The sequence below is a fragment of the Onychostruthus taczanowskii genome, unplaced genomic scaffold (genome assembly GCF_017590055.1).
Source record: "Onychostruthus taczanowskii isolate IOZ18803 unplaced genomic scaffold, ASM1759005v1 scaffold38, whole genome shotgun sequence".
Lineage (NCBI taxonomy): Eukaryota > Metazoa > Chordata > Aves > Passeriformes > Passeridae > Onychostruthus > Onychostruthus taczanowskii.
The window spans coordinates 284,310-310,747 of NW_024501237.1; the positions used below are offsets into that span (position 1 = coordinate 284,310).

At 41.6% G+C, this 26,438-nt stretch overlaps 1 protein-coding gene across 5 annotated transcripts in view; it reads left to right on the plus strand.

Annotated features, from left to right (window-relative positions):
• The first annotated feature begins 2,659 nt into the window (after positions 1–2,659).
• The window catches only part of FAM13A (family with sequence similarity 13 member A), a 117,388-nt gene continuing 93,609 nt past the window's right edge, over positions 2,660–26,438 (plus strand). For all 5 annotated transcript variants that reach the window (XM_041411922.1, XM_041411924.1, XM_041411925.1 and 2 more), the window contains exons 1-4: positions 2,660–2,713; positions 5,287–5,476; positions 8,097–8,306; positions 16,968–17,148. In XM_041411922.1, the coding sequence (XP_041267856.1) occupies positions 2,687–2,713; positions 5,287–5,476; positions 8,097–8,306; positions 16,968–17,148 (608 nt within the window). In that variant the 5' untranslated portion in view covers positions 2,660–2,686. The remainder of the gene's footprint in view (positions 2,714–5,286; positions 5,477–8,096; positions 8,307–16,967; positions 17,149–26,438) is intronic.

Sequence of the window (26,438 nt, forward strand, 5' to 3'; positions counted from 1 at the left end):
GGCAATTCCTTTGAACTTCCAACACTACCTCAGCTTCAGTTCTTCCCCTCTGGGAATGTTGTTTCAACATCTGAGGTTAAATGCCTTATTTGTAAACATGTGGAAGGAAAGAAAAAATTGTTTTCCTTTCTTGATTCATTGCATGATTAGCCTGTTCTTTGCAATGCTTTCACACTAGCATTTAGCAGTTACGTGGAAGTAGAGAGAAAATGATGGAGGGGTGCCTCTCAGCTAGTGAATTTATTCTGTTGGCTGTCCAAAAGACAGGCATGTTAAAAAGCCATCGAGCTACTCTTACACAACTATAATAAATAGTTGAGAACTACAGGAAACAACTGTGTGACCCAAGGTAGGTGGGTAGGATTATGATAAAAGCCAGCCATACACAACTTGTGGGTCTCACTGACTTTTCACCAGTCTTTTTCACCAGCTCTAATTTGAGCTCTCATGGATCTAGACATATTCTATGATAAGCTGTATAAATATTCATCCTGCAGTTGTTCTGTCCGTGCAGTGTTACATTCCTCAAGAGTAGAAAAGGGAGGAGACAAATGTTGTTTGATGCAACATCTTAGCCAGAAAACATGAAGTAGCATATATATGAGGTATACAGAGGTGTGTCTTTGTTGTTGGATTTGGGGAATTTTCTGCTTCTCTATGATAGGCATGATTGCTTCTGATTTTTTGTTTTATAAAGATTCTCTGAACTTTTTGCAGGAAAATAGTGAAGATTTCCTGAGTAACGTGCAACCTAGAGTCAAATACCACAGCATCTTGGCTGATTTCTGTGGCACCAGAAGCACATACTGCTGTTCCTCATTCATCATTCATCACACCTTTTTTTGAGCAGTCACCCTGAAGGGCAGTGCTTCAGCTCAGGGAGGAGAAGATCAGGGTATAAAGAAACATGTCTTTATTGGAAGAGTGGAAGGTACAGGAAGGAATCCATTTACTTCTAGGCTGGGGTTAAGAAAAGTTCAGGTAAATCTTTCTCTGCCCTGCACAGGGGTTGTTGGCCCTGTGTAAAATCAGGAGGGGACAAAGGCAATTGTGGAAGTTTCAGTCTGGGTTTGATTCTTCTGCCACACAGGAAACAAGTATGCTGGCCTTCAGCTCTCTCAAGTCTTTAAGCCAGTACCAAAGTGTCTTTATCAACACAGAGGAAAGTTACCAGCCTGTCATAGCCCCAAGTGCTCCAGTGGCTTGACAAAAGTGTGACTTTCTAAGCTCTCATAAACAGATGCTACAGCTTGATTTCTGGTCTTGCTCTTTATAGAATGAGCATGTACCTGCTACCTCCCAACATACATTTATGAAAGCCTTAATGCCATAGCTGCGGTTCACTGCTGTGGGTTCATGTTTGAACTCTTCACCCCCATTGCAGTCTCCAAGAAGTTGCAGATTCTCATCATTCCCTCTCCGGATTACAGTTTGAAGCACGTCATTGGTTTTCCCGGTGAAGCTGCAATTAGGACTAGGAAGAAAAGGGCTGTGTGTGATTCATGTGAAAAGTAAGAGTCTTTCAGTAAAGAGGGGGATAGAGGAGGGAAGATGTTTTATCAATTCACTTTGAGAGTCCTGAAGTCAAATTAAAACATCAATGAAACTAAGTCTAACTTTTGTAAGCTCACCAACTGGGAAAGTTGTAATTTCGGGTTAGGTGGCTTAGAGAGGAAAACAGAAACTGAACATAAAAGAGATGGCTCTTCTTCGCCTTTTCTCTACTTGGCTAGACTTCCTTTTGACCCTGTGCCAGAATCAAGTATTTCTGAGAGGCAATTTCCAAAGACCTTCCCTCCTACCCTGATGCTCAGGCCCTGCTGAGCGGTGCCTACATCTGAGTGGATATAGAAATAAGCATGTGTGTGTTGCGCTTTTCTCCCACAAAAAAAAAAAAAAAAAAAAAAAAAAAAAAAAAGTCAAATGCCCCAACTCCCCAGTTCTGGTTTGAAGTGTAATTTGATAATTTGAATTTCTAGGACAAACATTGCTTCCGGGCGGCAGTGACCATGAGAAGGGCTCTGGGGGAAACACAGTTCCTCTGCCCGCCACTGCCATGCCTGTGACAGCTGGCAGTCGCTAGCTGTGTGGGGTGTCCTCCCCTCCACTCTTCGCTTATTTCCCCTCCACTTTCCTTACTTCACCAACATATGCCTAGATGGAAAACCATAACGGGGGGCAATGCTTGGGCTGCTTCACACTTTCCAGACTCGGGCCAAGTGTTGCACCGCATGCTGCTCTGCGGGGCCGTGGCACAGGGGGTTTGTTGGGCCCGGCTGCCGGCTCTCCGGGCCCCGCCGCCCGGCTCCGTTCGCCCTTCGGGCGGGCGCAGTTGCGGTTCCCCCGCACCCCGCTAACGTTACTGGGCTCAGCGGCTTCGCGGCGACACTTCAGCGGCTCTGCCCGAGCCCAGTCTCGCACACAAGCAGAGCGGCTCCGCTCCCCGACAGGTCCCGGCTGCCCGACCCGGGGCCTCGGTGATGCCCAGGGGCCGCCCGGTGCGGCCGCGGGGCCCGCGCTCCGACCGCCACGACCCGGCGAAGCTCCGAGAGGCAGGCTTGCCCCCGTCGAGACCTCCCGGCCGCTTCGGCAGGAGGCGGGGGCCCGGCTTCTCTCCCCCCGCGGCCCGTGGGGCGGGCCGGGGCGGCGGGCGAGGGCGGGCGGCCGGGGCGGAGCGGCAGCCGGCATGGGGGCCGGGGCGCTGGCCGTACGCGTGAGTAGGGGCTGGCGGCGGCACGGGCTCGGGAGCGGGGCGGCGCTGCCGGCGGAGCGCGGCCGGGAGCGGCTGGATGGCGGCTGGATCAGCCTCCTCCTCCTCCCGCCCTCCGCCGGGGTCCCTGGCGGGGCCGGGGCAAGGGAGGCCGGGCCGGGCCCGGCGCCTTCTCCTCGTCCCGAGCGCTCTCCATCTGTTCTCTTCTTCTCTTCTTCTTCTTTCTCTCTCCTTCTCCCCGCTCGGCAGCTGCCGCTCCTTTGGGAGAGGCAAAGATTCCTAAAGACGATTCCAAGCGGTTTTCTTTTAGTCCCCCCCCCAACACCTTTTTTTTTTTTTTTTTTTTTTTTTTTTTTTAAACCCAGAGAGCAACTGCGCTGCCGCGTTCCCTGCGTTAAAAGTTGTTGGACGAGCTGTAAAAGTGCGTCCCTGTGGCGTATAAATAGCTTTTTTCCAAGTGTCTGGGCGGAACTTTTGGCGGCATCGTGCAGGGATGATTAAGTTGCTTTCCCAGTCTCGGAAATCAGCAGCAGTGGCATTAATACTTGGACGCGTTTTCCCTGGGTAAAGTCAGATCTTCCATCTATAAAGCAACATAACAATGAACTCTTTGTTTCAGAGCTGTTTTGAGGGGGATGGCTTTATTTTGATTTTGGTTAGATGTGTATTTTGGATAACCACATAATTTTTTGTTCCTAGTTAGCGCAGCCTCTTCCGATCCTGAAGCAAGCTCAAAAATTTCCTCTTGTTTCTGTAGACATGGCAAATGTCTGTCGGTTCTCATGTGGATTTAAATAGTGAGTTTCCCCAAGTAAATCCAACTCAGTGACTCAGGTTTTCAAATGTTGAAGCAGGCTGCAAACCTGTAACTGAGCAAAATTGTGAGGCTAATTGAAGGCCTTAATTGGAAAAGCTCCCTAAGCATCACAGCTGCTCAGAAACTGCTCAAAGGATTTTTGCTGTCTTCTGAATTTAACCTAGTCCACATGATTTTTACCTTGACATGTCTCTGCTTGGAATAAATATTGCTTATTATTCATTTAATCCTGAATGGGAACATGTATTTTTAAAAGAGATGTGGTATTTTAATGTTAGTCAAAATTTAGTTCAAACACTGGTGCACCTACTGTTCATTGTAAATATTTATAAAGTGGTCACAATAATGCAGTATTGTGGTTCTGTTTCACAAATAGTAAAACATACTTGTGATGTTTATATAAGCAACATCTTTCGTAAATATCACCCGAGTGTTGTGTAGGACCTGGGACTGTAGAGCACACATATGCTTCAAATAACTGTTCAATGGGAAAAGCACAGCCAAGTGAGTGAACTGCCAGATCATTTTATGTCTGAAAGGACAGTCATGCTTAATAGCAACATAGCAGATGTTCATGTTGCTTACAGACTACGGTAAAAATATTGTGTCTCAAGAGATTTTAAAGGCCTGTTTAAAATAAAATAAAATATGTATGCTGTGATAAAATCTGTGAACACAGTGAAGTGTCAAGACTTAGTCGAATCTGAGCCCTTTTTTAATATTACTATACAATATTCTCCATGTGTACAATTTCTACTACCAGTTTGTTAATGAAACACGGTAGGAATAAGTTTATCTTTAAGCACCATGCCAGTGGTGGGCTTCCTAAAGAGATTGAACTCTGTGGTAGCAGTGGCTCCCGGTTCCTGCAGTGTGATTGCTGAACTCTGTGGTAGCAGTGGCTCCCGGTTCCTGCAGTGAGATTGCAGCTGTGATGGGTGATGCCACTGCTCTGCCTTGAATTGTCTTCTCAAATGTGCAATCCTGTAGGCTGATTAAGATTTCTGCATATTATCAATCCTATAAATTAATCATGTATTGTTTTACTCCCCTGGGTTTTATTAACTATCCTCCCATGGTTTCTCTGTCACTGCAGCTGAAAACCTGTGAGAATGTTGTGCCTCCAGAAGAACCTATGGGATTAAGGGTTTATTGTGCAGTGGGTTTTCCACCCCCCTTGTTATGTGTGATTAGATTACATAGTCCCTTTCTAACCTTAAAACCTCAGTAATTAAATTTCAGACTTAGCAGATACTAAACATAACAGAAAATCTTTCATAAGGATCCATCTCACCTGACAGTGGCCAAAATGAATCCCTAAGAAACAGTATTTGGAAGAAGAGTGTAGTAAACCTTCTCCAGAGTGCTGCCCTGACACGCATCCTGGAGCCAAGCTGAGCGTATTGGGATTGTTTGTGTTTGTCCAGTTACTTTTGTAACCCATATGAGTTTCATGAGTTAACATCATCAGTCTCCTGTTTGCTTACTCCCAGTTCCTTGTTATTCTTGTAACAAGCTTGTCTGCAAGCATCTTTCTCCCTTACCTGCAGACTACCTACATTCTTGTTCCTCTTCTAGTGTTTTCTTCTGTTCCTTTTTACTTTCCTACTTCACAGAGGGTTTTTCCCGTGGATTAAAATGAAGTGGGGCCAGACCCTTATGCTAGAGCATAAGGATGGATGTGCTTGTGTGGTGGCCACACAGCCTTCTGCAGCAAATGTGACTAATGCCCATTTTTTTTTCCCTCTGCTCCTTTAAGCAAAGCAAATCGGCTGTGAGATTGAAGGAGGACATGAAAAAGATAGCTGTGTCTCCACTGAACAAGCAGAGGGACACAACCTGTCCAAAGGTGTTTGGTGTGAGTCTTCTGGAGCTCCAGCAACAGGGACTGAGCAAAAATGGAATCCCAATAGTTGTGTGGAATGTAGTGGAGTACCTCACCCAGCATGGTAAGATCAGTGGAGTCACTTCTCCTTAGCAGCACTCTTTATGTAAGACTCTTCAAAGGGAAGAATGTGGGTTTTTTTGTGGCATGAACCACAGGCAAAGAATGTTACTGTATGTGGTTTACTCCTTTTTTTTCCTGCCTTGATGCTGAACTTACTTTTTAGCATGTTTATAAAGATGGACTACAGCGTTAGGTAGCAGCATGCTCATAAACAAGCTGTTCAGTTTATAAATGGAATGTGAAGGTTTGTGTCATCTTCCAGTTGCAAAACATTTGTCTTTAACACTTTTTCTGTATAGAGATAGTCATAGGCATATACACATGCATCTCAGCAGAGAATATTACTGGAAAGGAATACAAGTTCTTACAGGTTTTCAGATATATTCCAGTTATTATTAATCCCCTCAAGGAAGTTAGGTGTTCAGTTCTTAGCTTCGCTTTGCATTCATTTAATGGGACTTTCATTCCTGTTGTTGAAATACATCTCCTTGCAGAAACCTAGATCACCACTGGTTCACAGATGTCTTGTATGGCATTTGGTCAGCAATGGAAAAGGTTTTGTGGTGGTAATTTCATTTTCTAAGGAGCGGCATCTGGTTTTACTGTAAGGTTTTCTTTTAGCTACTCAGTAATGATAATCCAGCTGTAGAGGCTTAGATTCTATGACTGTATCCTGGTAGATCCTCAGAAGCTCATGGATGCAAACATGGCTTGAAAATTAGCTTGGATTAAGGTACAGTGCAAATCTAAAACATGATCCTACTTTTACACAGCAGCCTCTTGTTTGATGTACTTCAACCTGCATAAAGTGGCCTGCTGGGACACTGGAAGAGAAAGAATGGAAAAAGCTTCCCATCATTTAGGGTTTAATCAAAACCAGAAACTGACAGACACTTTGGACTGCAAGTTGTGGGCTGTGCTCTGTGTTCCATAAAAAGATTGGAATCCCACACGACTATGTCCCAAATATGGACTAAACAAGCCAAGTTTTCTACTCTGAAGCAAGATTAGCTGGGCTTCTGAATGCCAAGTTGATTATCTGGGCCCGCTAAAGATAAAGGCCATTCTTTTTCTCAAAAATGCAAGCAAGATCTCAAAGATACCCTCTCATATGGAAAGTTGTTGAAATGGTTGTCCTGTGTCTGTGTTAGGTTTGTTTTGTGAATTAATGGTGAAGTTAACTGTGAAGGCATTTTTAACAAAGGCCAAGATACCCAGGCTGAGCTGAGTGTTGGGCAGCTACACCCTTAAACTAAGTTTGCATTAAGCTGCCTATTTCCAAATTTATAGATGAAGCCAAATTTCCCTGTGCTGTATTTAGCAGTTTCTAATTACTGTTTTCAGGATGTTCTAGTCTCTTTTTATTTCCATAAATGAGTGAGAGGTGGGAAGGAAGTTTGATCTGTATGGGGGCTGTGGCCTTTGCTTACCTAGTGCTGCAAAACCGAAAATCTTTATTGAGATGAGGTGTTTTCTGCCCTCGAGATGGCAGCACAGCATGTCACAAGAGAATGCATTTTGTTGTGAATGCAGGAATACAAACTCTGCCAGCAGTATCTCATATTAGTCAAGTAAAATGTTTTGAGTGCTTGTCCATTTTTTCCCCTTACTAGAGCAGTTTGTCTTCTAGTCCAATAAAAGAGATTATTTTTCTCTACAAACTCTGTTGCCTCAGAATTGATTTTCAGGACTGGAAGCATTCTGTCAGATTGCAGTTCCTTGATGTCTAGTCTGAACTGATGAAAACAATACATATTCAATCCTCTTAGTGTTATGCTTCTGAGAAAGAACAAGCAGGTGTATAGACACAGTTTTAGAAAGGCAGAATTTTTGTAGTGAAAGTATTCTAGAGAAGAAAAAATTTCCAGAGATCAGTTTTAGGGTCTTCACAGAAGGTTTTGAATCTTAACAAATGCCTAGAAAGTGCTGTTCAATTTAGTATGATTAGTCTGGCTTCCTCTGTTGAAGCCTCCTTTTTTGTACATCTCCTTTACTGAGTGAGGGGTGTCTGGCCTGTAGTGATCAATAACATTTCTTTTTCATTGGGAAATGTTTTGGGCTTTGTGCTGTCCATGATACATTATTTGCTTATTGAGATTTCCTACTACCATAGAGTTGCAGAACTCACTATGGAGTTTCTGCTGCACTCAGCACATAATGAGATTTTTTGCCTCATGATGGTCACAGGTAAGTGCCTGTTACCCTGGAACATGAAGCTGGAAGTAATCCAAATGCGTGAGTATGGCAGAAAACCAAACTTGCAAAAATTAAACAACTGAAGGGTTTTGTAGGATCCTTTTCTGTTGAAATATACCAGTGTAAAATGTCTGTCTCAGTTGATTTCTCATTGTGTGAGACAACTCAGTGGCATTGCAGTATTGTGAGTTCTCAAAAGAGTATCCCAGGCCTCAAGATCTTGTCATTAGTATTTGTTATTTATCATAGTCGTAACTACCTGACTAGAGGGGGTTTCTGGGGACAGAGTGGTATTTTTTTTTATAGTGTGGTGTATTAATTGCCTTTGTTTGTATTACTAAATGCGTGTTATTCAAACTCTAGAATATCTATTTCATCATGTCACTGGGATGTGGTGGTTCAGCTTAATCTTTATATAATTACAGGTATGACACAGGAAGGTCTCTTCAGAGTGAATGGCAGCATGAAAATGGTGGAGCAGCTGCGTCTGCAGTACGAGCGTGGGGAGGAGGTGGAGCTCGTTAAAGATGGGGATGTGTACTCAGCAGCCAGTCTGCTGAAACTGTTTTTGAGAGAGTTGCCAGATGGAATTATCACGTCTGCCTTACGTCCCAGGTTCATTCAGCTTTACCAGGGTAAGTGAGAGATGAAATAGTCATCCTTCAGTGCGCTTTCTTTCTGGATATCTGGTTTCTTAGTTTACTTACTTTGTTCCTCATTTCCTTTGACTTCAGCTCTTACCTGCTCCCAGATATGCAGTTCTGTTGCAAGAGGCAGAAAAATATTTCTCATGTATTTGATAAAGTCTGGACTATTTATGATATTCTAATCCAGTTATATCTATTGAACAAAAAGTGAAATGATCAGCTGTTTTTTTTGGGTATGCTTGTATAAAATAATTGCATTCTCTTTAGGACATAGATTTACTTCTGTTTGCTAGGGTGGTTTCTGGCAGTTTCATTGTAATGGACGCTGAGAAGTGAGAACTTCATCTGCTTGTCAGATTGGGCTGAAAGCATACTGCCAAAGTTTCTGCTTCTCACTAAGTAATGTGATTGTCCATCAAAAAAAAGAACCAGTTTGCAAGTAACAGCAGACCTTATGTTCTATTCCCTGTCATAGCACAAAACCTGGAAGATTTCTTTTTTTCTTTTATTCACACCCCCTCATCCACCTTCAAGTGGTGGATCAACCATAGGAAAGACCACCACTTCTGCTGTGGAAAGCTGAGAAATCATTTTAAAGAGAGTTATGCAAGTTTCAATCTAGTTCATTTTCATCTGTATCTGACAATCTCTGGTGGAATAAGTGGTGGTTGGCCCTGCTCCCTGACCGTTTGGGTCACTGACAGTTCATCTCTCTTGCTGCAGGCAGTCAACACTTCTTTATGTTTTCCTAAGAAGCTGCAGGGTGAGTGGGTAAAGTTACTGGAGAATGCAGAGGAGGAACATGCTCTCTGACATCATCCCTGGTGGAGGATGGTGCAAAGTTCTCACACACTTGTCTTGAGGTCTCCCTTCCAATTTTCTTGCCTTCAGCGGAGAGGAGGTTTAGCCATTTCCAAGAGGAGTGAGAATAGTACCATGTGTTTTCTTTTTTCCTTTTGTTTTGCGGGCTATAGAAAGAGTTGGTGCACTGGAGAAGAGCTTTATGCTTTACCTTGAGTGCAGACATTTCAGCTGTAGGTTGTATGTGGACTGTAAAATACCTTCCCTATTTAGCAAAGTTGTCTGGGGCACAAGGATAGGGTTCAGGAAGTGTTGTGTAGGAAGGTGCTATTGTTTTAGAAAGTCCCTTTTTTCTGGTCATTGCTGTGCTTTCTTTGAGGACTTTCAGATTTCACCAGGTCTGACTCATCAGTTGTATTTATGTTCTTTCTCATAAATCACAGCTTAAGTGTAAATTAATAATAAATAAATAAGTCACGCCTTTGCTGTTCCATATTTCTGCTCCCACAAAGGTCATATTGGTGTATTGTACCAGGAACTGCTGATGTCCTTTGTGAACAGTGCTGTTTGCGGTGTTTGTGGAAAGGTTAATTTGTTGTCTCCTACAGGAAGGGCAAAATCCCCCCAGTACTTTCTAGGGAAATGAGGTGGGTGTCATTACTTAGCAGATTTACTCACCAAACTTTCTTGTTTCCAAATAAAGTTACTGGTGTAACCTATGAACCCAGATCTGCAAAAATCCATCCAGCTGTGACGTGTCTTCGTAGCTAAGTTTGCCTGTATTTCACAATAAGATCAAACTTAGTACCATTAAAATTTTAATTAGGGAGTAAAACGTCTTACTTCAAAAATGCCAGTTGGCTGTTGTGGCAAGGGGAAGGCTTTTGTAAAGTTTGGAGAAAACTTGAAGGGCTTTTCACACTCCAGAAAATACAGCATAAATGAGTAGTTATGAAAGGCACTGATGATTTTCATCATGTTCAGATAAGCTTAAGTAGTAGGTGGGCATTTGCTTGCAGTTAAATGATCAACCAGCTGTGCAGGATTGCAGGAGTTATCTGTTCACTTATCAAAGTACGTGCAAGGGTATTGCTTGCAAAATGGTACCAGGACAGTGCATGCCTGGGTGTTCGTTTTGTAAACTGTGAAGAGAGTAGGTCAAACTATTTCTGAATCAACAGGTTATTAAAAAATAACTCTGAATCTGGAGCCACTTTGCAACATGTCTACAGCAAAGGCAAATACAAGCTCTGTCACAACCTCTGCATTCCCTTCTGTTGAAGCTTTGCATGGGAAATGTTTTTTTAGGATTGTGTTAGATTTCTTTTGGTGTATTTTTAGGGATTGTTATCAGCATTTTTTAAGCCAGCTGAGATCTTGTCCTGAGAGGAACACATAATTACTTACTATAAAAATGATTAGAGAATGATTCCTGTAGTTCAAAGTAGCTGAACTGAAAATGACAAATTTTACCTGTAGCTGTAACCCTTTTCAATTCCAGCTATCAAATTTGTTACCAAATCAGAGAGAAATAATCTGCTCTATTATGAGAGAGAGAACCTGTCCTGTTCGTGTTCAGGAAGTCCATGCAGCTGGTTTGGCATTGCTGTCTGCAGCCTGTGCAGTGTTGTGTAAAACATAGCTCTGCCTACTGCCCTCAAATCTGAAAGTACTTTTGTTTAAATTAATATTCAGCGTAATGCCAAGACTATGCAGTTCCATAAAACATCATGTAGTGTACTGTGGTGTGTCTTGGCATTCTCTCTTGCGCCTTTGGAGAAGGACAGTGGCAGTGGGAGATGGGAAGGGCCAGAGATGTGTGTTGCAAGCACAGGCCAGGGACACACTGATAGTGACCTTGGTGTCAGCCAGTCTCCTCACAGTGCCTGACAAATAAAGGCTGCTCCTTACGGGGAGTTCTGGGGTGAAAAATGTCCATCACAATCTTTTTTGTGGCTGAGGCTTCACTGCAGAACAGAACTGTGTGAAATGGGCTGTACTGAGAGAAACCTCAGCCAGAAATTAGCAGCTCCCATACAGCAATCTCTGCCTGAGCTTGTTTCTTCCCTCTGGCTTTTCTTTCCTTATCTTCTATATCGTGATCACTGACTCTTAAGATATCTGTACATACTAGGAACTGTATGCCCAGCTCTTACCCCTTTCACAGGTCACTTGCTTTCATCAAGACAAAATGCTACTGTACTGTACATTTCTTTTTTGTTGTTGTTTCATTTCCTCTTCCAGTGGAGGTACAGTGAAATATGGACTCTGTCTTCCTTTCTTACTCAGTCTAATTAAGTTTAATGCTATTTCATCACTCTGGCTTCTTGACATTGCTCATCCTATAGAATTTATATTTTTTCAGTGGGCAACAGCAAGATGTGAGTTCTAGTTCACATACCTCTTTCTGCTCACTGCCTGTGATGACAGGCATGGTTTTGTCTGGTGCTTGTGAACAGCCTTGCCTATTTCAGGGAGAGGGATGGGAGGCAGTGGAAGGGAAGGAGCAGCTCCTTTCTGGATCAACAGGTCAGTTTACAGAACACTGAGTAGCCAGCAGTTGTTTGAGTTACATGAACAAGCAGAACCAAAAATACAGCTTATGTTGGTGGATTTTAGAGGTCAGATTTCAATCTGAACAATGACTGTGAAAATGAATAGATGAGAGCTGACCTTTTAACTGTTGTTATAGATGGGTCATGAGATGGTTGGCTCTTGCAATTAAAGGATGAATATTACGTGTATGGTATGAGAAATTTTATTGATGTTGTTGTGATTTGTTGTTTGGATGTCCTCTGTTCTCCCTGTAATCCCCTTTCCCCTCCCCACTGTGTTGTTGCCACTGGTAGTTGGGCCATGTGGAGGGAGGGTGTGTACCTGTGTCCCTTGCATAGGGCAGCTGGGAGGAGGGCAGGCTTGTTACTATGAGGCATGGTATGACAGCTCCTGACTCCAGTCAAGCTGCAAGAAAGCAATCTCCACCAATGCACGGTGAAGAAGAGTTGATTTGCAGACATTGGGAGGGGCCAGTGTTATCTTTTGCAACCCCCAGAGGTATAAAAGGTGGAGCAGCTGTTTTGTGTATGAGCACGTGGCATTGTATGGGAGACTCGCTCCCAGCACTGTAATTTTTCCTTACTCAGTCCTTTATTGTATTTGGTTAAGGTTTAATGAACCTTTGAAATTTTTAAAAGTGTTCATTGTTTCTCACACCATGGTAACTGCAGCAGTGCATGAAATCTGATTCATTAGATATCTGTGATTCTCCAGGCTCTTGTGACATGATTTTAACCTTCTCCTTTGGCTTTTATGGTCATTTTAGTGTTATCAGAGCTGTTTCCAAGCCAGAGAAATAACTTCTGTTTACTGTATGATGATGATGTTCATTACACAGTAAAAACTCTTGGAACTGGATTTTTATGCAGATGACACTTACCAGAGTTGCAGAAGAAGTGTGCTGTTCCTCCAGGATGTTGGAATGAAGGATAAATTGAGTGCTGCAAAGTTGTAATGATAGAGAGTGAGGTGTCTCAAGCTGGATTGTGATCACAGCCTTCTTATGAGCAGGGCTTACAACATTTCTGCTCCTGAAGGAAACAAGGCATGATTTTTTTCCCTTCTGGGGCAGGATCATGACTGAAGGATGGTTTCTGAAGCAGATTGTTTCTTGGCAGAGAGAGACTGGAGTCCCACTACCCATAGATTGCAGAGGTGGAAAGAAATGCTTCAATTCCTCGTGCACCCAAGTGGGTGCCATGGTACTGCAATGCACAGCCTGCTGCCTCTGTGCCAAAGATCAGCTTCCCAGGGCACATTGAGAGCTGCTGACAGATGCAGGCTTTTCTGTCTACCCTCCAGTCTGGTAGCATGCAAGGCAGCTGGAAGCTATGCAGTGGTAGCATGACACTGAGCAGTTGCCTTTCTTCCTCACCTCACAGCACAGATAATTGGCTAGGGTGCTGTGATAACGTGGCTTCAGTGCTTCCGGACTGGAGTTGTTTGGGGTCAGGCCATTTGAGACTTGAGCAAAACAATTATGCACACCTGTTTGCATGAATTCCATATCTTTAGTGAAGTTCAGGCAGCATGAAGGAGTAACATGAACAGAGATGAATTGGGGAATTAAATTGTGTATCTAGTATGTCAGAGACACTCAATATGTTCAGAAATAGCATGAACTATTGGAAAATATGTCCCTCTTGTTGTGAGCTGTGGGTGTATGCTGAAATTAAATGAAACTGAAAACACCCTCACAAATGTGTCTGTACCTCCTACACTGTTGAGACTCCTGTTTCTAGTTAATTAACATTTTTGGAGATACTGTCTGTCCTTTTCATTTGTCTCCTTGACTCGTTCCTCAGTAATGAGTCCCTAGTTCAGCTTTGAGGCCAGCTGCCCTTGCTGGCTTCCTTGATCCTCTGTGTTTTGTATCCTCAGGCTGCTGAGCCTAGACATGGCCTGAGGCTGCTGGTTTTTTCCCTTCCACAGCCCAATCCACTGTGTTTCATTCTTGGTTTTAAACCCTTGCTGACGGCATATCTAGCTAGGCTTCTCTTGCAGGCGTTGGCTGAGATGCTGTCTATTGCACATGGCTTTTGGAAGGCTCCCAAAATAAAAAATTGAATGAGTTTGTCTGCCTTGAGAGCACCTTCCTCTTAGCCTTCATTCTTATTTTCCTCCTTTTCCCCTAGGCAAAATAACTGGATATGCTGTACTTGAAAATCATGAGTAGCATAAAGCACTCTGGTGCTCTGATGTTTTTCCAATAGTCACTACCAGTTCAGTAAACCTTAGTGACTGATTTGAAACGAACTGAAAAGGAGGACGAATGCTCCAAATAATGAGTTGTTCTTATGACTCAAGACTCTTTTTACTCTCTAAAAATTGAAAAGCTGTAATATTTGAAGAAATATTCACCACAAATTGTTAAAGCAATTTTTAAAAATAAAGCTGAGGTCCATGAAATGTCATCAGCGGAAGAATCAACAAATCAAACAAAATTCTGATTTTTGGATTCTTTTGGAGGAAAAACTTGAGTTCCTTCCCTTGTCTGTTTACTGGAGAAGGAGGACAGCGAGCAAAGCCTCATTTTCTTTCTTAGATTTCACAAAGAGAAGGAACTCAGTAAATGGGGTTTGCTGCCTCATGTCTCTGCGTCCTTCAATTAGGGTAATTTCTCATGATCTTGTGATACGGTATCCGTGTCTGTTCATTAAAGTACAGAAATGAACAAAGGGGTGACTGTGCCCAGCAATAACATTTTTGATTTTGATTCATACCCCAAAAACATAATGGTTAATGAACAGGGACATCCAACCCAGAAAATACTACCAAGGCCGTGGGCCCAATGGCTGTGTTTGTTGTCAGAGTGCAAACCTGTGTTCAGAATGTTTTGTGGTGGTTTTTAGCATCTTCCTAGTTTGGAAGGCATGGAAATTCCTCTAGTAAATGAAAAAGTACCCATCAGTCTAAAGTCCCAGTGGGAGACTCAGAGAGACAATTAGTTATCAAGGGCATTCCCTAATTAGGTAACAGAGTGATGGTGATGGAAGAGGTACATTTTTTCTGGGAGGTGGCTTTGGCTTTCCTTATCATAGCTGCAAGCAATTTGTAGTAGAAAACTCTGTGCTAGTTGCTTTGTTATCTAAAGAAAAGTATGTTAGGAGTATGTTTTGGCTACGTGGAAATCAGTTGTGTTTTGTTTTCTTTTAAGATTCATAAAAAGATAATTAGTAATCAAGTCAGAGTCTGTCCACTTTGATCAGTGCAAATACAAATGCACTGAAATTCCTTGTTGTTATTCCATTTAATACAACCTTCAGAAGCCTGAAATTTCACTGCAGTAATAGATCAGATTTCTTGCTGTTGCCAAGCTGATTGGTAGTAGCAAAGTCATGATGGTTTTTTCCTCTCTGTAACTGTAAAAAAGGTTGTGATAAGCAAGCAAATAAGATTTTTTTTCTTATCTGCTTCATCCATATTTGATATTTGACTTTTCTGAAGGAGCAAATTTCTTATCTGTAGAAGAAAAGGATATAATTAATCAGTTGGTTAAAATGTGTGGTCCTGTAATTTGGCTGGCATTTGAAACTTTTGTCTGCTGTGATGAAAGAATTAATAGTAAGTGTGTGGTACCAAAACAGACATATAAAAGTGAATTCACCATGCATATAAAACTTAAAAAGGCTTTCTTGCCATATACAGTATTAGGCATGCCAGGAAAGGTAGGAATCCTAAGCCTGGAAGCAGATGAAGTCTCTCAAGTATGAAGTGGCTAATAAGTATATAAAAACCTCATTTGTTTGCCAAACTTATTTGCAGGATAAATCCTGTTTATTAGCCACGACAAATGTCTAATTGTAAAACAGAAAAAATATTGCAGCTAACCATTTTTCAAAGCACTCTCCTCCTGAAACACTGTTCAGCCCAGCCCTGGAATATTTCTGGGAAATGAAAGATGAAAACAAAGACAAGACTTGTGAGGTGTTTATACATACATTAAAAGGTGTTCAAAGATTTTTGTTTTCCCCTCCTTTTTTTCTCTCTAAAAAACGTGAAACAAATGTAAAATATTATTTTTTTCTTGCATCAGAAGCCGTGGGATGTTTTCCTGCCAGTCTTCTCTGCATGCTGGTAGCAGGGCATCCAGGCGAGCAGCACCAGCAAGCCATAAGGCTGATAAATAAGGAAAAAAAGTACTAGAAATGCACAGATGGCCTCATGCTAATGGACACTGCTTATAATTAGATCGGTGCAGAAAACCTTCAGGGCATGAGGTCTTCTGTCTAAAAATGATGTTGCAGAGTCCTTGGGGTTTTCATGCATATGGGAAAGTTTCAGTAGCATTTCACTTTCGTGGAGAGTTGAAATTAATATTTGCAAGCACTAACACATCCAGTTTTGGTATAAAGGGAAAGCAATACTGACTTGTTTTCAAAACTTTGCTTTTATTGGCATGTAAATCCAAGATTTTGGTGGGTACAAATCACTCTTTGGGGAGGTGTTTTTGGGACAGATGAGGGGAACAAAAAATTTTGCACGTGAATTCAATTCCAGCAGCAGGACAAAATTAAGCAGAAGCTGTGTGTGAGGCCAAGCTTGTGTTCACCACCTGGGTCTGTATAAACACAGCATCTGTGAAGTTCATGTAATTTTTACTTAAATACTTGGATGTGACTCAGTTCAATATGGAAACTTTCATCCATACCTAAATTCTAGAAGATTGTACAGTATAACAAGGCTACTCTCTAACATGAGGCCACATTTTGACTTGTTTTGGAGTGTGGCACTGCCCAGAACAGTTTGTTTCCCATAAGGAAGACTCCTTCTTGAATATGTAGCAGTGTTGTCACCCACAGAAGGTATTGTAGTGCTGTTATAACACTGTGCATTTCAGGAGACCCTTTGTTTTACCATTCTTGCTTTCTTATTTTTGAAGATTTTCATGGGAAGGGAAACCAATAGTATGAGAAGGGTTTGGGAAGTAGGGACCACATCCAGAAGGAGCATGGAATCTGAAGATCTGGTAGAGAGGGAGTTAAAACAGATTTAGCTGTGCCAGGTGGGGATAAACATGGCTCTAAAGCTCTTAGCTGACTGTTAGTAACTGCTCAATCTGCTCAGGAAAAAGGTTATGGCATAAAGATAGGAATGAAATGGCACCCTTGGTGGCCAGGATGAGCCCCAGGACAAACATGCACATTACCTGAGGAAAACTGAGGAGCTTTGTGTCTTTGAGCAGAAACAGGAGTGAATTTTAGCTCCCACTGCTTGCTCATCCATGTAATTAATTTGGCAGCAATGAAGAAAACCATATACGTATGTTTTTTCATATCTTCTTTTTCCTAGACTCTAGAAACGATATGCAGAAGGAAAGTTACTTGAAAGAACTTCTTAAAGAACTGCCTGATGCTCATTACTGCTTGCTGAAGTACCTGTGCCAGTTCCTGATAAAGGTTGCTGAACATCACGTGGAGAACAAGATGAATCTTTGCAATCTTGCCACTGTATTTGGACCAAACTGCTTTCAGTAAGTTGAGCTTTTTACTATGCCCTGTTTGCTGGCAGAAATGTAATGTCAGAAATCTACTTTGTTAGGGTGATCAGATGGAGGCAGTGACTGGGGCTCTGTGTTAAACTTCAGTGCTAAAGCTATTTTTGAGCCAAATGTAAGTGGAGTTGCTCTCCCATTTCCTCTTGCTATTTGCTAAACTGTTTATCAGTTTTGTGTTGCTGCTTTGGTAGCAGAGGAGAAGTATAACAGTGAAAGGCCTTCAGACTGTGTTAGAGCAGGGAGGCTTGTGCTCATGCAGGTTTCTTCCTTTGCTATCAGTTAATATGAATGCTTCTCTCCAGAAGGTTTGACAAAGGATCCTTGGTGGAAAAGGACTCCAATGCAGCACCCAGGTGCTATATCATTTCTAGAGATGGATACTGCATGCTGTCTGCATGTTTGGCCTTGTGATCTGGTGTTTGCCCTCAGATGCTGATGGTTCTGGTATCTCTGTCCTTCTGGTGTATTCAGAAACTGCTCTGCAGCTTGTGGGGATCCACTGGTCTCTTAAAACTCTTTACAGGAGTCAATAGCTTTACTGGGTTCTTTCACTGGGCGCAGTTCCTGGGTGCTTGTGCTGAAGAAATGTTTAATGTGCTGGTGGAGCTTGCAGCAGTAGCCAGAAGTTATTTCCAGGTGCAAGAACACTCTTGAGTGAGAGGGTTTCTGTTGAGTCACTGAAGTGATGCAGTGCAGCGTTAGCACTTTCACTTCTGCAGTGAGCCCACTGGCTGGCATCCAAAGTCTTTGATGTGGGAGACACCTGAGCAGTTTAGTTCAGTCATCAGTCTTGAAAGATGTGTGATATCACCAAGAAGAGACAAGTGAGTTCCTTATATCAGTGTTGCATTTGTATTGATCTTCATAAAATACCACTCTGGACTGTTACTGAGTTGTCTAGTAAAAATTAGTCTCATGGAGCAATTAATTTAATCTATCCCCCTGAGTTTCCTCTTGGAAAGACGTAGATTTCTTTAAAGAGAGAAAATAGAAGTTAGGTTCCTGTAATATGTTGAGACATTTCCTTGTACCTAGGCTAGATGTTGCCTGCTGTCTTTTTAAGGAGCATGTCTTTTTCCATTGATTAGGCAGAGAACATGAAGCTTGTCCTAGTGACTACATGGCTGCCTTATCTTAAGATGTTGCTGGTGGATGATGAAGGTGAATTTCAGGATTAAAGCATTTGCTGTGTTTGTACAAAAAGATAAAGTATATTTTAAAAATAATTGTTTTCCTCTCCAAAACAAAAAATGCTCAAAAGACAGTAGTATGCACGGGAATGCATGAATATGAGAATTATTTTAAGCACAATACTGTGAATTTCTGACAAGGAAAAGCAAAATAATTTTTTAAACTTGCATTCATATGGGTGGTTTGGGAATTCCTGTCTAAATGTATTAGCAGAGTTCAGAACAAACAAAGTAATTAGAAGAATTTGAGTTCAATGCCTAAATCTCTATGACTCAAGCTCCCAAGTGGCTATTAGAATAATTTTTAGTTTACTCATCACTTCTTTCAGGAGAGTTTAAAAATTAGCTGTACATATTCTTTTGTGTAGAATGCAGAGATTTGCAGTTCAGAATTGCAACTGGTGTTCCTAATACTAAATCAAAGTGCATGTGTTAAAAGCTCTACAATTGTTGCCACAACTGATCTCTGCTCCTAAGACAGCATGGAAAAGATACAAGCATTTTTGTAAGGCACAGAGATAGAAACACCTCATTCCATTGGAGAAGACTGAGGAAGGTAGAGTTCACTGGAGGTGAAAAACCAAGGGCTCATGAATCCAGATCTGAGTGTAACCAGCCCAGCAGATATGACACCTTGAAATAAATGCTCATGTGGCAAAAGAGGCCTTGAAAGCAAGGCTTCACACTTCCCAAATGGCTAATGAATTTTTAAAAGTCCCAAATAGGTTAGAATTAGGGATGTAGATTTTTATTTAAACTAAGTTTCACCATCTGGTATTTCAGCTATGTGTTTTATCAGATCTTGATCTTTCCAGGGCAGTTCAGTCTTGTGGTCTAGACGAAAAGATTGTGAGCAACAGTTCAAATACGCTTTTCTCCTGTGTTAATGGATGCAGTCTTATGTTGCTGGAACTGTGACTGTCTGTACCAACAAAGATTTGATAGGGAGAGGAAAGAACTTACAGCACTGCTCTTGGGTATTGGACTTAACCAGTTGGTTGGCCAAGCATCCAGAAGGAGATCCTCAGAACACATTTCAGAGCTACAGAGTAAGGCTGCCTGAAGCCTGCTTGGCAAGGGCTGTTTCTCTCTACTGGCTGCAGGCAGCCTGTGGAGAAGCTGCAGAAATGGAATATTGGCAGGAGGCTGAAGTGACGGCTCCTCTCACTTTGTGGTGTTTGTTCTGAGCAGTGCATGGGGGGTTTCTCCACGACAAGGAAAGAAGGCTCAGCATCCAGCTTGTCAGCAATTACACTGCCGAAGCAGGGAGAACTGAGATTTTTCTGTCAGAAATTCACACTCATGTCTAAAATTAATGTCAGTTTGTGTAGCTAATGCACAGTGTCAAAGAAGATAAAGCCCATCTGCTGATAGTGAAGGACTTCTTTTGGCAAGGTATTTTTAGTGACAATTTAGCTACATAAGCCTAGTATCTCCTATTCCATAACCAAAATTGTTTAACAGTTGAAGAAATTGTGCTGCTTGGCCACTTTCCAGATATTTAGAATTCATTTTAATTCTCTTAATCCCATTCTGTTTTTCTACATCATATCCTCTGTAATGTATCCCGTATCCTAAACCTTCAACCCTTATTGCTTTTATCTTATCCAGTACTTCCCCTGCTTCCTTGCTTGCTGTTTGACAAACTGCACTGTTGCTTTTCTAAAAAAGATTATCTTGTACTTTCCATATTTGTAATGAATAGAAGGGAAAAAAAATGGCTATTTGCATTCCTTGTAATGAAGTGTGATGTAAGATATAAGAACATGTAAAGGGCAAGGTCAAACAGCTCAAAAAAAGATTTGAGATTTGGTTCACTGTTTTCTCCCAATTTGGTTTGTTCAGATTTATTGTGATGGAAGGCAAAGGTCAAGTATATTGAGAAATACAGCCCTGGAGGAGCTACAAGCAGAAGGAACAAAAATAGCTGTCTTTTCTGACACTGGGCTAATCTTTGTAGAGTATTAACATTTGCAGCAGTGGTTACTTCTGGAGGAAGTTATTGTCCATTGACCTGAATTTCAGCTCCTGGGGAGACATAGCCTTAGTTAAGGCCTGCTATGGCTCTAACAGCTTGTGCTGAAATGGAGAGGACCAGCTGGGTTTTCTCTCCTCCTCTCTGTTCTCCAGGAGCTGGGTATCAGGGGAGCTGCTGCCCTTATCCTGTCCTTTGGTTGGCATGGTAAGATATGAGGTCCAGCAGAGTAAACAGAGGATCCATTTGCACCATTTTTTGCAGCTCTCTCTCAAGCAATCATCTCTGCGTGTGGCCTCCATCATTCAAGCCCTTGTGAGCTTGGTTACGTTTCGTTCCAACAGACATTGTGTTGTGAAGGATTGCTCCATCCTCTCAAAAGTGGCTGGCAAATGCAGGTGTCCAGTTAAAATGCTGGAGTTAGATGCAGTTATTTATGTATGATGACTACATAATACGAAGGGTAACCAGAAAAGTATATTATCTTTGGATATGGAGAAAATGGTAGATTGTAGGGTAGATGTAGGTATTTCAGAGATGCTGAACTTGAAAGAATTAAAATTTGGTCTGAAGTTATGCATGAATGTCTTACCTTGGTTTCTAGCAGCCTTGGAGCCTGCATGGATTGGGTATACAAAACTGAAGTGAAAGCAGAGGGGCTGAATTAATATTTCTCAGTGAGTAATGTTGGCCTTTGGAACATTATGTGGATGGGCTTTCTGTTCAAGCAGTGCAGCCCCAATCCTGCATCAGTCTTCAAAACAAATGGCAATCCAAGACTGGGGGCAAACTGAGTACTGAATATTGTTGTTTAAACATGAATTATTGCAAATTGGAGCATGCAGCCATAACCTTTCTTACAGGGTTCATACAGATTTTAAATACTGCATTTTCCAGCACTGTAAAGGAATTTTTCCTAAATATTCAGTATGCTGAAGCCTATAATGACAGTTTAAAACATCAAGTGTAATATAGCAAGGCTATAAATGTTCTCATCCATAATCATATTAAATACTCATGAATATTTGAGCTTAGCAGTACAGCTTAAATACAATCACAGGGAGAGTTTTTGAAGAGGCTCTGCTTTGAAATATTTGGAGATGAGAGCAATGCACTTTGTAAGGGGATGTTAGGCTATGGACTGCCCTTTGTCTCCCTTTGTGTAGGTTGCACTCCCTAAGATGCCCACCATCACTGTAATTTCATGATGAAAAAATGGAGCTTTTGCTGAAGCAAAAGATTTTGCATATAAATGAAGCCAGTCAGTAAAGCCTTTGTGGCAGCATCGCTCTAATTACTTTGTGTTACCTGCCTGCATTTTGCATTTTATTATTAATTTTTTATAATTCATTATGTGCTGTTGTTTTATTATTACTTATTAGTGATTTTATTTTTCATTAATCATTTGTTATTTTGCAAGCAGTGCTGATAGAGCAGTATTACCGAGTTGATTTAGGCTAATAAATCTGATCCTAGAGAAGATAATCTGGAACAGATATTAACAGGCAGGCTGTTACATGCCCCAGAGTTCACTCTCCAGGATTCTTCAGTATCACAGGAGCTAAAACACTTCTGCAAAATCTCAGTAGTTGTATCTGTCATTGCATTTCACCCAGATTGGTAAGCCTGCAAATGATGCAGAGGACGTAAACGAGTCACAGAGACTGAGATGAACAACTATCTCAAGTGAGTGTTGCTGTATCTTTAGGTACTCATTAGACTGTGATCTTGCAGCAGAGTCTGCAGACATGAATATGTGCCTGTTTTCAGCTGCACCAGTTTGTGGACTGGTGTGTCAGGACGAATCCCTTTCATCACCTGAAGTGGATGAGTTCTGGCCAGGAGGTTGCATCTGTTACAGACACAGTGAAGTCTGCCTAGAGGCACAGAACAGACTGCCTCGAGTTGTAACCTCTATAAATTACTGCAACTCTGCTCTCAAAATCTCCACTGCTGCTTGCTGAGGGACTCATGGGCATCTGAGGTACTAATGAAAATGTTTTACTGGGGCTGGAGAAACAAAAAATCCATGCAGTATTTCCTGTCCTCTGAGTCCCATATTTCTGGCAGGATTCCCTGGGAGAATGATGAGGTGACTTTGTGGTGCTTCTCTACAAAAGGTACTGTACAAGCAGCAAAAGTAGTTTACAGAGCATATAGCCCCCTGTGATTGTAAATTAGGATTGCAGTTCTGTCATTCCATGCAAGCGGTTTCTGGAAAGCCACTTGGAGAAATGGTAATGTGCATCTTTCATCTCAGACAGGGCGGGGTCAAGCACTGTTGGGAATTGGTAATGAGATGACCCTTTCACATGGAAATCTCTGGTTCTCAGTTGTGACGGGGAGCTGTCAGCAGTTGCTGCCTGGGGAAATCAATTCAGTGACCTCAGTTCAGCTCATTATAGACAGATTACTACTTCCCAGTCCTCCTGGCCACTTGAAGCAAGTTTCCCAGGTGTGGTGGATGGTGACAGAGCCTTGTAGTGATGCCTGTCCTGTGCCACGTGCCATGTTTTTGTGTGTCACTGCTCTCAGTGCAGTCTGGAGGTTCAGTGGAAAGCCCACTCTGCATTCAGCCTGTTACAGCTTGTTTACAGAGATCCTGAGGTAAATTCGTTGAACTAAATGCCTGATATGTAAGGAATTCCTTTACAGTGAGTTAAGCTGACCTCAGGTCACTTTACTTCTGAGTAAAAGCTGGGACACAGAGCCTTGCTGTGGTTTAACCCTTTGAGACAAGCTTTCCTGAGCATCCCTGTGGAAGGAGACACGGACTCAGCCTGGAAAACGCAAAGAACATGTGGGTGGGGTGTCTGCACGGACAGGAGCTGCGTGGAGCTGCACTGGGTGGGCCAGCTGTGCTTGCAGAAGTGTGAATCTGATACTGCTGGGTATCAGATTTTGAAATGAAGAGCTGACAGCCTGATCCAATTACCAAAAAATGTTTTAATTTGAGAACTAGTTTTTCTGCTTTAAAATGACTTCACCAATAATTTCAGGTTTTAATACCCTGCAAAACTTGTGGTACTGATGCATCTTTGCCCTTGACCCTTCTTAACTATGCCAGATACCCTTAATGCTGGTGCCTCATTTAGACAAGGCACATTTTTTCCAAATATTTAATGTGGACATTCTGTGTTTTGCACACAGATCATTCAGAGCATCTCTCTGGGAAGGGCAGGTGTCTGGGGAATCTAAGGGAGGGGACACTAGGGAATTTGCTCCTGCTCTGCCTGTGCTGTGTTGATGACTTTGCAAGCCACTGTGATAACTTCAGTGTGAGTTTTCCAGTTCAAATCACTAAGATAGATCTGAACTTACCAATGCTTTTTCTGCTAGAAATAACCATAGAAATTGCAGGTTTATGGCACCCTTCTGGTGTTTGTGGTAGTGAAACTGATGCTCCTGGTGCTGCTACTGAGGTAATTTGTACATATGTGGCTGTAAGGGGATGAAGTCCTTCTGCTGAGGATTTTGTAACTGGAGTAAATTGTGTGTCTAACTCTCAAAGCATCGAAGTTGTAACGCCTAATTAGCATGAAAATAGGCATAAGGGAGCCATGACTATGAACAGTTTTATGCTGTGATGTTTTAACAAGATCTTCACAAATGATCATGAAAATTTTCCAAGGAGTTGGGTGTGCATCAGGAAAGTGGAAGTGTGAGAGAATATTTTCTCACAGATCTGGGTTTTTCTAGTCAGTTGAAGTGACATTTGTAGATGTCATGACTTTTCAGAATGAGAAGAGCTGAAGTAAAATGCTATTTTTTTACACACATTTTCAGAAAAGTCTAGTCAAGCTGGTAGATCATGCTGTGTGGCAGCAGATGGGGTTTACTTTGTATAAATAGGCAGGGTGGTGTGTGCTCATAATATAAACTTATCTTCAGCTCAGCATATATTTGTTGAAAGGAAAATGTCACCATGGAGAGCTCAAAGAGTGTAATAGTCCTTACCGTGATTGAGGTCTAATAATAGCAATTATAGGAGACATATATTACAAACTTTGTTAAATATGCCTATTTAAGTGGCAGAGAGGTGGCAATGAATAAAATATGTTAAATTTCCATTAAAGTAAATCAATTCATGGTCCTTTGCTTAGTTACACTCAGAGAGAGGTGTTAAAAAAGACTGAGCCATAGCCTTGTGTTTTTGCGTACGTGTCTCACCCTACTCATACACAATTGTTCAGAACAGGATGTTGTATTTTTCACAGGTTTGATCTAATGAATTTTAATTGAAAAGTTAGTGTGGGGAAGGGAGGGCAAGAAAGTAATGGAATTGGGCAGAAATTAAGTACTGTTTTTGTGCTTTGTGGAAACTTTATAGACTGGACTGTTTTTCAGCCAGGTAGAGTTTTTTTGTATTAGCTGTTGCCAGTAAGGAACTGTTGGCTGTAGTTCCCAGCAGATGTGGTTTAGGTGAAAATTCTGCTATCTGGAGTCTTTATTTTGACTTGCACATGTTATATTACATTTTCAGTCCTTTTCCTGGGAATGAGATTCATAGCAGTGCCATTATTTAAGTTGTACTCTGTTTTGGAGAAAAAATCAGGATTTGCCTCAGCTAGCAAGCAAGCAAGCTCTGCAGCATGCCAACACTGGAGCACATAATTCAACATGGCAAGAGGGGTTCCCTTCAGTCAGGATAATTGCATGGGCCTACTGCATACATACACTTTCTTCAGGCCACTTACTAAATTTTAGTGAATATGGCACATTTTTCAAAGTGAATTGGCCTGAGTGTACATGCACATCCATCAATAGAAGTTGTCCCATTTATTCTTTATTTAGTCTGAGGCCAACTTCCACACTAAAGAAATCAATCAGCAGAGACTGGCACATTTTTACAGCTGCCAATATTCTCTAGTGTAAAATAATTCAATCCTTTAAAATTCAGGTCCTGCTACTCTAGCATGTATTAAATGTTGAAATAATAGCAATAAAGACTCTCTTCTAGAGTTTACAAAGATGTGTTCTGCTGCAGTGGGTTACTCTCTCTGTTGACATGTAGATGTATGGCAGAGCATAAAGCACTGAGAAGGATCAATAGCCCCTACAAAAAAGCACTTTTTGATTACAAATTTCTGGGAGCATCAGCTTTCAGAGCCTTCATGTTGAAATGCACATCTGACCCTGATAAACTACAGTTAAAGTTTTAGGGTAGGTAGGTATTTGTAAATTTTTATTTACTCTTTGCAGTAAGCAATGGTTTACTTTTAAGTTACATCCCTATAAAATAGCTTAGGGGGAATTTGTTTTGCTTTTGGAGGTTTGGGTTGTGTTTTCTTCTCACATAACTTCTTGTCTTCAGCAAAAAGGTACTTGAAACTTTGTTTTGATTTTGGCTTCTCTGCTCCTTCACTCTGAATGTTTCCTGTGTTTCATTACTCCTGATCATTAGTCTCTGCCACTTTATAAGGTCTCTGAGAAATTCACATCCATGCAGCCACTTTGTGGCTTACTGAGAAACCTGTGTCTGCTGGAAATAGTGTACAATAGGTAACACTGAGTGATTGCAGAAGATTCTTCAGATATTGTACTTTTGCATTAAAATGGAATTTAAGTCAGTTTGGGGCCAATAAAATTGTCAAAAAAGTGTGCAGAAAGTTTATATTCTAGCAGATTATCATTAGATGCTTCAATGAATTATGAGCTCTGTTGCAAGTGACATGCATTTTTTGCTGCATGAGAGAGTTGTGTGAAATACATAAGGAAACATGCAGATACATAGAGCATCTTCCCTTTTCTGTGTGCCTTTAAGGTCTGTGGTAAGCTGCAAAGGGGCCTCTTTCAAGAGGGAAAGAAGCCGCTTCTTCAGCAGCCAAGAAGTTGGTTATTCTTCCAGAAAATGGAGCTTAGGAACCACTTTTTGTATTCATCTTTTAGGTTCTTCTGCAAAAGGCAGCATCCATCTCCACGTTTTATAAAGCCCTCTGAGTTATGACCCTACTTTCCAAAGAAATGGTAACTAAAAAGTTAGATTAAAAAATCTGGTGTACAGCACTGGGTCATCTGAAGGCAAATACTTTTTTTAACATTCATTGTTTTGCTTAGCTGTAGGATTTCTTAATTTTTTCACTTAAGCTTCTTGTGTACCT